Source organism: Prunus persica, chromosome G4 (assembly GCF_000346465.2).
Source record: "Prunus persica cultivar Lovell chromosome G4, Prunus_persica_NCBIv2, whole genome shotgun sequence".
Lineage (NCBI taxonomy): Eukaryota > Viridiplantae > Streptophyta > Magnoliopsida > Rosales > Rosaceae > Prunus > Prunus persica.
Window position 1 is genome coordinate 1765806 of NC_034012.1, and position 11742 is coordinate 1777547.

Consider the following 11742-nt stretch of genomic DNA (forward strand, 5'->3'; position numbering starts at 1 on the left):
CGAGCTTGCTTACGTGGCACAACTTCATTGGTGGTGATCCTAACACACCCGGTTCGTTGGGTGAGGACAAAATATGGGCTACGATCTTATTGGGCTGTCTGTGTCAGCTCGAGCTTACCTAGGTCATTAGAGTCCGTTAACAGTGGTTACAGACAATAAACAAATGAATAATTATTAAATCCCACAATTAATTATTTCTCTCTTCTTTGCTGCTTTTGCTACGCAAGGCCTTGGGTTGGGCCTTCTCTCTCCTTCTCTCTCTCCCTCAAGCTGCTCAACCTCCATATCCAGCTATCTCAGACCATGCTCCTTCTCTGTGTCCATGGCAGATCCAGCCTCTAAACATTAAAAGTTTAAATCTTTCCTTCAAAGGTTTCTGCTTCTCTCAAATCTCATATCCGGATCCGTAAAGCATTTCTCAGCTCGAGCTCACACTACTTAAACCAGGCTCCGAGCTCCGTTTTGCTTCATGGCTTCGAAAAGAAGCAAGTCCGATTCACCGGACCCGGACGAGCCGAACCGGGTTGGGTCGGATTTTCCAGACGAGGTTTTGGAGCAGGTCCTCGGCATGGTGAAGTCCCGCAAGGACCGGAGCTCGGTCTCGCTGGTGTGCAAGGACTGGTACGACGCGGAGCGGTGGTCCCGCCGCCAAGTATTCATCGGAAACTGCTACTCGGCGTCGCCGGAGATAGTGACCCGGCGGTTTCGGAGCATCCGGAGCGTGACCCTGAAAGGGAAGCCCCGGTTCTCGGACTTCAATCTGGTTCCTCCGAACTGGGGCAGCGATGTTCAGCCTTGGCTGGAGGTGTTTGCCAGCGAATACCCGCTTCTGGAGGAGCTGAGGCTGAAGAGGATGACGGTGACTGATGAGAGCCTTGAGTTCTTGGCTGTTTCGTTTCCTGGGTTCAAAGCTCTCTCGCTTCTCAGCTGTGATGGGTTCAGCACAGATGGCCTCGCAGCCATTGCCACTCACTGCAAGTAAGTGTCTTTCAATTTGGCCCCCTTGGCCCCTTTGGAAGTTTTGATTTTTGTTATTGGGTTTTGGGTTTCCAGAATTGAGATCCGGGTTGCGGTGGTTTGAGTTTCAGAAAGCACAAAACTTGATAATGGGTTTTATAAAAATTTTAATTTTTTGACCCGTAAAACTCACAAGTAGGGGTTTTTTTGTTGGTAAATATCCTTTTAAAGCGTACAATAAATTGTGTAATTTTCTGCACTTACACGTGGGCTGCAGAAACTACAACCAAGCACCCAGGAAATAACCCAGAAACTGAAATGATTCTGTTATTCTTTTTCTACCTCTTTCTCTTGAGGCGACGTTTGAACTGTTAATCCAAAGTCTAAAAGAAACAATTCATTTTTCTGGCTAGAATATTTTACTTATATTCTACAATAACCACCGCCCAAATTTGGTTCACATGATAGGTAGGTCAATTGTTCTGGCAAAAAAAGAAAAATAGGTAGGTCAATTAATGAGAAAAAAGAAGTAGTTAATTGCACATAATCAAAGACAGGTATACAGAATTTTGATCTCAATAAAGTATTTTACTTTTCAAATTTGTCAGATTTTGATTCAACTGCTGGTGATCATGAATTTTCAAAGCTGTTCGAGATAATTAAAATTCCCATATGAAGCTCATAGTTTACTTAAGCTTTATGCTTAACTTCAGTTGTTGAAGAAAATAACTAATATCCCATCCTAATTTGGTTTCAGGAATTTGACTGAGCTGGACATACAGGAGAATGCAATTGATGATAAAAGTGGCGGATGGCTAAGTTGCTTCCCCGAAACTTTCACATCTTTGGAAATACTAAACTTTGCCAGCCTCAATAGCGATGTCAATTTCGATGCTCTTGAAAAACTTGTACGCAGGTGCAAATCATTTAAGGTGTTGAAGGTTAATAAAAATGTAACCTTGGAACAGCTACAGAGGCTTCTTACCCATGCTCCTCAGCTTCTGGAGCTAGGCACTGGCTCATTTATGCAAGAGCTCACCGCCTGTCAGAATTCACAACTTGAAAGAGCATTTAGCAATTGTAATAATTTACACACGCTCTCTGGTTTATGGGAAGCAACGGCCCTTTATCTTCCAGCTCTGTATCCTGCATGTACAAATCTCACTTTCTTGAATTTGAGTTATTCTGCTTTGCAAAGTTGGGAACTTGCTAAGCTACTTGCTCATTGCCCACGTATACGGCGACTTTGGGTAAATTTCCTTCTGCATAATAATTTCCTCATTTGAGAAAGTTAATCTATTAAGGTAGATGAGAAGAAAAGACACTTCAATCTTTGCCATAATGACATTATAGCTTAAGCTCTGTTTAAATAACTAATCTATTTTTTTTCCGAAACACTGCAAATACTTCATCTATAACTGTTGAAAGAGAAGTCTTGTTGACTCATAGTATCAAATACTTGATACAGGTCCTGGACACAGTGGAAGACAAAGGGTTGGAGGCTGTCGGATCTAACTGTCCTTTGATTGAGGAACTCCGTGTTTTCCCTTCTGATCCTTATGGTGATGATATTATCCATGGGGTGACTGAATCTGGGTTTGTTGCTGTGTCTTATGGCTGCCGAAGACTCCGTTATGTCCTCTACTTTTGTCGGCAGATGACTAATGCAGCTGTAGCAACTGTTGTAAAAAACTGCCCTGATTTCACCCACTTTCGTCTCTGTATAATGAACCCAGGGCAACCAGATCACATATCAAATGAGCCCATGGATGAGGGTTTTGGTGCAGTGGTGAAGACTTGCACTAAACTCCAAAGGCTTGCAGTTTCAGGTTTATTGACTGACCGCACATTTGAATACATTGGAGAATATGCTAAGAATTTGGAAACGCTTTCAGTAGCTTTCGCTGGAAAAAGTGATTGGGGGATGCAGTGTGTGCTGAATGGTTGTCCAAAGCTCAAGAAACTTGAGATAAGAGACTGCCCATTCGGGAATGCGGCTTTGCTCTCAGGTTTTGAGAAGTATGAATCTATGAGATCACTTTGGATGTCAGCCTGCAATGTGACAATGAACGCGTGTCGGCTATTGGCAAGTGAGATGCCAAGATTGAATGTTGAGGTAATGAAGGATGATGGGAATGATGATGATCAGGCTGATAAAGTCTATGTTTACCGTTCTGTTGCTGGGTCAAGAAGGGATGCCCCACCTTTTGTTCTCACTTTCTGAAGATTGAAAACCTATTGTGCTCACCCTTTGAAGCTTACAAAATACATGGTAATCTCTCTCACCCTCACACATTCCGGGGGATCTTACCACAGTCAGCAATTACTCTGTGCACTTGCAAATATTCATCGAGTTAGTTCCGTATCTTATATGTGGTTACACACACAGGTACCTTCCATCATCAGGTTACATGGTCTTTAACATCCTGCTAGGGGATGAAACTATTTCATGAGCCCTGCCTGTGTGCGCTTGTTCGGGCTGTTCATGTTTTTCTATCATCAATCCACCAGTTCCTATGACCTAAGACCAATATTGTTCATACAACCTCAAGTTTCTGCAGAGGACATTTAAAGACATTGGATTTGATATTTTTACTTTGGTTCAGCTTAATAAATGGAAACGAAGGATGATAAATTACTGAACTTGGAATTTGTTCATTTATTATGATATACAAATTCAAGGAGAACAGGAAGGCAGTAAAGATTTATGAAGCAGAGCTTTATGCCTTCACAGCTTCCAATGGCGGGATCCTATTTGCTTCAGCAGCAAGATTGGCCGTACCCCTGAAAACCAAGAAAGCAAGGCTACCAATCAAGAAATGGATGAAGCAGCCTTGGCTGTGTGTCACAAACGAACCAAAATCTGTTCCTACTATGCACTGCCACCCAGTCCCGTATGACTCATCGAATTCCTGCATGGAAACAAGCACAGAGAAAGACACATGAATTTCAAATGATTTAGTGATGATTCAGTGCTGAGGATAATACTGGAAAGAGGAGCTGACCTTCTTTATGAATTGGGCGATTTCAGTAGGTTCAGTGATATCAAATATATCGAGAGCCTTTGCAGCTAAATCGAGCGCGTCTTGCTGCATTGTTTGAAGCATGTCAGTCTCGTTAACGACGGCTTTGCCTTCTAACATGGCTGCAGAAAACCTGCCTTTGAGTTGCTGATGTTAAGATTGGTGAAAGAGCTAAAAGCAGATGAAGCAGTCTAGATTGAAGGCATAGGCAACCGGGCTATATGGAAATTGGAACTTGAGTTTCTACACAAGTCCAGGCTTTGCGATCATTCTCAAAGAATTAATGCAATGGAATAAAGCCTGGTGGTCAGGAAACAGACAAGCTGATTGGTCATGTAAGATGGGGACATGGAAGATGCATTGCTTGTGCACTTGTTCTTGCATCTGGTTTGATCAATGGCTCAGAATCTGCGGTAGCAAAGGGCATTTTTAGTTTGGGGTCCACATTATCTTGGAGATGCAGGACGTATGTGGTTGCATAACGAATACACTTCCCGTGAGTGTCATGGACTATGTTGTGAGGTTGTTAATGAGTTATCTGTTTGCTTGTACTTCTGTTTACTTTTCTTCTCTTTGTTGATGCGAAGACCTTTTAGCTTCCAACAGAGTCAGGTTCATGAGAAAAGAACCCGAAAAAGTGATCAATAAAACAGAAAATTGCTTCTCATTCAGGTCCTCTGCCTGCATCAATGAGCCATCTGTGTTTTTTGGGGGATTGAAGGCATGCATGCACTTTACCGAATAGACAATTAAAATTTTCTAGACAAGTGTCAGGCTCAAAATTCATCAACAAATAGTTTGAGTGGAATGAATCTCAAATGCTTGAATAAGCAACACCATTTGGGTTTGAAGCTAAAGAAAGAGAGACAAATGGCTGAACTGAAATCTGTCATCATATTAAATAAACATATAACAGATGAACATCCAATCCTAAATATTTCAAATGTGAGATTATTTACCTTAACAACTACAACACCAACTAAAATATCATCAAACGCTTTTATAATTATTCAGTGTTTGATTTGAAAGTTGGGAGAAAATCAGATTCTTTAATAATTAATAGTACCATACCTAAATTTTATATTGATGTCTATTCATCAGAAAAGTTGCAAAATAACTTTTAGATGGAATAGTTTGGTAAGAGGTCCATTCTTGAGATCATGTCTTGGAAATTATACTTGCAAAGTTCATGTGGATTGTTGCTTCTGTAAAAAAATAATTTTAAATGTGACATTAGTAATGGTGTGAAGGGTGTAGAGAGACAATCTTATATATGGTTTACGCATCTCTTTTTAATTATAACTCTAGTGTAATTAATTAGGTTGTGGTAAGCTGTCCAATTCAAATCTTAAGCAAATAATAACCATACAAGTCTTTTAGCAGATGCTGGTCCCATGCACGATTTCTAAGTCGCACGTCATTTTCTTGGAATGTAAGTTGTAAATGACAACGTTCTAGTCTACACGTTTGTTATCATGGCTATTTGTCAGGATCGTGAAAGAGGTGATGAACACCCAACACCTACATGTTTGAAGGCTTGAGCACAGTCCACAAGTCACCAGTCTCTCACATAAACATACTCGTTGTCGGTGCTCGATTTAATTTTCATTCAAAACCCTGTAATTAAGTAGGAATTTGGGATGGATGCTTAGAAGCAAAAAAAGACACTGGTTAGAATCTTGGGGTTAAGAAGAGTTAAGCATAATTAAGCAGCTGTTTGATGTTTACCAACAAATGACAGAACTAAAAAAAAGCAGAGTTTAGACCCTTTCGATTGCCAAATAGTTTGAATTGTGAAACGCATCCAGGGGATTGGCAAACACCAAATTTGTATAACTTTATGAAGCAAGGTCTTTTGCTTTATTTTGATTTTTGATTATGAGTCACCTAGATAGCTAGCTACTTGACCAGCATTGCATTTGCAATTTTGCATTGGAGTAGATCTGATCAACATGGGCAGCAGCAAAATATTGTTATATGTACTTTCTCTTCAAAGCTAAGGTATATATCATAACTGTGCTACTAGCTGTATCGAATTTCACTTGTTCCATACTCAAAGTGTCCCAAGCAATCACTTTCGTGCCTGTGCATCCAAGTGTCATTTCTACCTAACACTTCGTGAAGCATTAAACACCCAACATATATAACACATACGGTGTTCGGCACTGATTTACTTTTAAGAATATACATAAGAACATGACGTGAAATTACTAAGAAACGTTCAAAAGTGAGTCGCGTATTAGACACGTGATTCTATTTGACAGCAGATAGCGTTTAAAATTAAGAGCTTTTATGCAACATCTGTAGCTCTACATGTAAGATATGAGGTCCCAACCCACCCAAACCCTAACACTGGGTTGAGACCATGTGCAGATTCAATTATGCTCAAGAGCCAAAATCTCTGCTATTGATTGTTGCTCATTTATCTGAAGGAGTGAGTGGCTGGGGGAGGGAAAGCACGGTGGCCAACGAATTACAAATATTTATAAAAAGTTGAATAGATAATTGACCCAAAAAAGAGCTTAACACAATTAACTCAAACCAAATTGTTGCAAATCATGCTCACTATCATGACAAAATAACATGAAGATAATCCGTGAACAGCAGAATACATAACAAGTGTTTTTGTCATGTTATGAGACAGCGATTTAGACATCTAATCACATCATGGGTCATTGATTTTTATTTTGGAATCCCCATTTTGTCATCTTCTAGGGTTTTAATCTGTGCAATGCTTCCAAATCTTATCTTGTAATTTACTATGCAAGCAAAGGATGCTCAATGCCTTTCACGCTTGCTTTTCACATTTTTTTTCCTTCAAACAAAAGCAGCTTTTGGCTTTTTTTTAAGCTCCTCTCTCATTATTCAGAGTTCAAAAAGTGTTATAGAAACAGCTTTGGTTGAACTTTTATAGAGATTAAGTTCCAACTCCACTTCCAATTTGATCTAAAGAAGACTGATGGCTCAAGGCATCCAACAAAGGCCTTCACATGGTGGGGTGGAGGCTGTGTCATCTCCATGCCAAGGTCATTGAAAGCTACCCTTTACTTTTTCCTTTTCACCTAATCCAAATAGTGTCACTATTTTAAGGGCGGTCCATAACTAACCAGTCCAGTTAATTTTCTCACTAGCTATTAATGTCAAAGCTTTGTCTCTTGCTTTGCTAACAGTGATTATAATTAATAATTTTTTTAGCGGCTCCTATTTAATTAACTTCTCCATTAACACTTCAAAAGTTCATATAAAGTTTTTTTAATTTTATTTTAGGACCTTTTCATTGAAAGAAACGATAGTATATTAAACTCACACGCATTACACATATGCTAGGACTCGAACTCAGAACCTTACTTGAAAGAATAAATACTCAAAACCACTACTAGTGGGTTTTTTGCAAGTTCATATAAAGTTAAAAGATTGAAGTTCTTTTTTAATTTTTTGTGAACTAAAGTTAAGTTAGAAGTTTTTATTGTTTTGTGAACTAAAGTTAAGTTAGAAGTTCATAAAGGTCCAAGCATGGAAATTTCTTAGCAAAAGAAGGAAACCTTCTTTTTCTACTCGTGAACTGAACGCAAACATTCACTTTCTTCTCCGTATAAAGATGATTTTTGGGTAAAGCTTTGATGCCAAATTATGTCAAAGTCTTGGCCCTTCACATCTTATAGCCATTTACAATGTGGCCTTTTATTCTCCTTTGTCTTTGCATAGGTCATGCTTGCGTCACATATAATACACCATCAAAACATTATATTAAGAAAAATATTTGCCTCATTCCTTAGAAGTAACGACTACTTTCCTATCAATCACAGTTTAAGATGTGCGATTTTTTGTTTTTATTTTTTTAATGAATTATTTTTACATATATATCTGACGGTATCCTTGTATTAAAGAAAACAAAAATAAAAAAAGAGAGTTTTTTTTTTCTTCATGTTGGCCATAGTAAAGGAAGGGAAATGGCAAAGAATAATGATGAGAATCATAAACCAATGAGAATAAGTGATCTATCATTGAACTTAGAAGGAAAAAGCAAAAATAAAAATAAAAATAAAACCTTGATAATTGAGTGTTGGGAATTATGATGGTTAATTTGTTACATCTTACAACTATCGAAGTTGAAATGCTTTCACTATAAAGTTTGTAAAATAATAATAAAAGAATGCACACATAATGTAAGCATTGCTTTAAAGTTTTTACCACCAATAGTAGGGGTGGGCATCGGGACCGGAAAACCGGAACACCGAACCGAACCGGTGAAAAAAAACTGGAAAAAAAACCGGTTGACCAAAAAAGTCAATAAACCGGACCGGAACCGGACCGAACCGGTTCCAACCGGTTCCGGTTCCGATTTTACATCTCTCCGCACCGGACCGGACCGAACCGGACCGGTCATATATTTTATATTTATATTTTTACAAAATTTTAAAATCTAATGCCATATTTTAACTTTTATAATCACTAATTTTCCAAGTTCAACTTCAAAAAATTTCTAAATGTATGAATTGGATTATTTGTTCATTTTTAAGCTAAAAAAATAAGTTATTTATTATAATTTTTTTATAAAAAGAAATTAAAAAAACAATTTTTTTTTATAAAAAATTAAAAAATTAAAAAATTAATAATCCGGTTCAAAATCGGAACCGGTCAGAACCGGACCGGAACCGGTTAGAACCGAACCGGCCGGTTTTTGAAATTTTTTTTGCCTAAACCGGACCGAACCGGACCGGTTAAATAATACCGGTTTCGGTTCCGGTTTGAAATGAGAACCGGACCGCGCCCACCCCTAACCAATAGTGAATAAAATTATCTTATTAAAAGCATGTTTAAATTGTACAGCTTACAGCAAAGGAACCATTCACATACAAATTACAATGATTAGATTATAATTTAGAAGAGATAATCAAAGATTAGAAGAGAGATACAAAAAACTTCCACCTCCTCCTATACATAGGCTCCAACTTCCAACGGATTCAGATCCCCAGTTTAATGACAAAAATACCCCTCTTTAATTCCCTACTCATCCGTCGCTACCACACGCCACCCTAAAAGGCCAGCCCTGTAAATTCACATTAAAATCCAATTCAGTGGATCAGCTGCCAGACCAGAGAGAGATAAGAGAAGGAAAGTCAGAGCCTCTCTCTTTGTTCGCGATAAGATTGTCACTTAGATTCCATTCTGTTCCGAATTCCCGATCAAATTGGCCAGAATCTTCGAACCCATCTCGCCGGAATCTAACCCACTTTGCTGTTACAAAATGAGTTGACTCCAAAAACCAATGAGAACCACAAAAATGGGGGAAGAAGAGAAGGGACCCAAAGAAACAGAGCAAAGCCCAGACTTGCCGGAATCTTCCGCCGGAGCATCAAGTCTCCGACGAGCCGTTGAGTCCATATCATCTTTGATCTCACTCTCTTTTTCCATCAAAATCTTCGCAGCGAAATGGAATACAATAAGGACCAAGCTCGAAGATTTGAACTCTGGCCTAGCGGCCGTACAAAACTGCGAAACAGATGAAAATCCAGTTCTTTTAGGCCTAGTGTCGAACATATCGGGCACGGTCAACGAGTGCCACGGTCTTGCTCGGCGCTGCGTCGATCTTTCTTACAGCGGGAAGCTTCTGATGCAGAGCGACTTGGATATGCTCTCTGCAAAACTCGATCTTCACGCAAGAAACCTCTCGGAGATTTACAACGCCGGCGTTTTGACTCACAGGTTTGCGATCGTCGTTTCGAGGCCTGGAAACGGAGCTTGCAGAGACGACATGAGGTTCTATGTGAGAGACTTGATGACAAGAATGAAGATTGGGGGCGCAGAAATGAAACGACAGGCTCTGCTTAATTTGTATGAGGCAGTGGTGGAAGACGACAGGTACGTGAAAGTCGTCGTGGAACAGAGTGACATTGTGAACGTGTTGATCAGCCTTCTTGATTCGCATGAGGCTGAAATCCAAGAATGGTCTGCAAAGGTTGTTTCTGTAATTTCTGGGTTTGGTTCGTATAAGGTTGTTCTCATCGGAGCTGGGATTATAGCGCCATTGATTCGGGTGTTGGAGTGTGGGAGCGAGGTTGGGAAAGAAGGGGCTGCAAAGAGCTTGCAGAGATTGACTGAGAATTCCGATAACGGGTGGTCGATTTCAGCTCACGGCGGTGTCACAGCTCTGCTTAAATTATGTTCCGGTTGTGAAGGTGGTGGTGTGAGAGCAGAGTTGGTTGGTCCTGCTTGTGGGGCACTCAAAAATCTTGTTGGGATCGAAGAAATAAAGAGATTCATGGTTGAAGAAGGTGTAATTTCAACGTTTATTGGGCTTACACGGTCGAAAGATGAAGTTTTGCAGATAAATTCGATTGAATTTCTGCAAAATATAGCGTCTGGTGATGAAGCAGTTCGTAGCATGGTAATCAAAGAGGGTGGAATTCGAGCGCTGGTTCGTGTCTTGGAGTACAGATCAGCTTGTTCTTGTAAAGTGAGGGAGATAGCATTAAGGGCAGTAGAAAATTTGTGTTTCTGTAGCACAAGTTGTGTTAGTGTTTTGATCAGGTATGGCTTTGTTGAGCAACTTATGTCCTTTCTTCGAAATGGAGAGGCTTCAATTCAAGAACTGGCGTTAAAAGTTGCAATTAGAATGTGTGCAAAATCAGAGGAAGCCAAGAAAGCACTGGGGGGTGCAAATTTTATGACAGAGCTGGTTAAGTTTCTTGATTCAAGGTCATTTGAGGTTCGAGAAATGGCGGCTGAGGCACTGTCGAACATGGTCTCCATCCCGAAAAATCGAAAACGATTCGTGCAGGATGATCGTAGCATGGGCCTCCTTTTGCAGCGGTTTGACCCGAAGCAAGGAAACTCAGGTAACAAGAAGTTCTTGTTCTCCATATTAATGTCATTGACAAGTAGCAACAGCGGGAGGAGGAAGATTGCGCATTCGGGTTATTTGAAAAACATTGAGGAACTTGCAGAAGCAGAAGTTTCAGATGCCAAGAGACTTGTGAAGAAGTTGTCAACAAACAGATTCCGCAGTATGTTGAGTGGAATCTGGCATTCTTGAACCAATGTAGCTTCGGTCTGGTCTGTATTGATTTAATTTTTGTTTGCATTTTTGTTTATAAATTGTATATGTGCTCTGCTCAAGTTGGAATTCCATTTCAGTTTTGTTAGATCTTCTTTCACAATGGCAGTCTCACAACAGCTTTCTGTTATTAAGATACTCTGGCATTGCTGCCGCTACAAGGAATGAATGATAGGAGAGAATGCAGTTGCATTTATTCAAGTCAGATTATTTATATAATATTTTGTTGGTGTATTATTAGGAAGGAGCACATGGGAAAACCATGGATGGACATGTGAGTAGAGGCAGCCATGGTCTACTTCATCTAACCTTTGTGAAGGGAGAAGATAGTGATAGACGAAGTCTCCTTACTGTATTTGCTTGTTTTTTCACATGACATTGTCTCTTGTGAAGACCTTCCTTTCAGCATCATGCAGAAACAGAACTGTAAATAACATTTCATGCATCTTTTTTCCTTCCTCTTTTGAAGTGTATTATAAAATCAAGATTTGTAAGCAGTGCCCTCCTGCTAATTTGTAAGCAGTGCTTTCCTACATTAGTTAGACAGAAAGGGGGTTGGCTTCCATGCTCAAGTTGCGCATTAGGAAACAATGTAGGGTACCTGGACTTGGACAAGTAGTAGACCACGAAAGTTTCTTCTGATTCTTGACAGGTTGGGTATTGATTGTTTGTTTATGTTATGATTACCCCAAAAAAAAAAATGTT

The 11742-nt window shown here is 39.7% G+C and overlaps 3 protein-coding genes across 3 annotated transcripts; 2 read left to right on the forward strand and 1 right to left on the reverse strand.

Moving 5' to 3' along the window:
* Positions 43 to 4647, forward strand: LOC18779890 (protein TRANSPORT INHIBITOR RESPONSE 1). Its single transcript, XM_007211336.2, has 4 exons — positions 43 to 978; positions 1715 to 2207; positions 2426 to 3229; positions 3347 to 4647. The coding sequence occupies exons 1-3, from the start codon at positions 470 to 472 to the stop codon at positions 3179 to 3181; spliced, it is 1758 nt and encodes a 585-aa protein (XP_007211398.1). The 5' UTR covers positions 43 to 469; the 3' UTR covers positions 3182 to 3229; positions 3347 to 4647.
* Positions 3569 to 4684, reverse strand: LOC18778201 (dynein light chain 2, cytoplasmic). The gene is made up of 2 exons (XM_007212194.2): positions 3963 to 4684; positions 3569 to 3869 (listed from the first exon to the last, which is right to left on the reverse strand). Exons 1-2 carry the CDS (start codon positions 4098 to 4100, stop codon positions 3678 to 3680), a joined length of 330 nt encoding a protein of 109 aa, XP_007212256.1. The 5' UTR covers positions 4101 to 4684; the 3' UTR covers positions 3569 to 3677.
* On the forward strand, positions 8848 to 11518 carry LOC18779955 (vacuolar protein 8). Its single transcript, XM_007214599.2, has one exon. The coding sequence runs from the start codon at positions 9250 to 9252 to the stop codon at positions 11014 to 11016; it is 1767 nt and encodes a 588-aa protein (XP_007214661.1). The 5' UTR covers positions 8848 to 9249; the 3' UTR covers positions 11017 to 11518.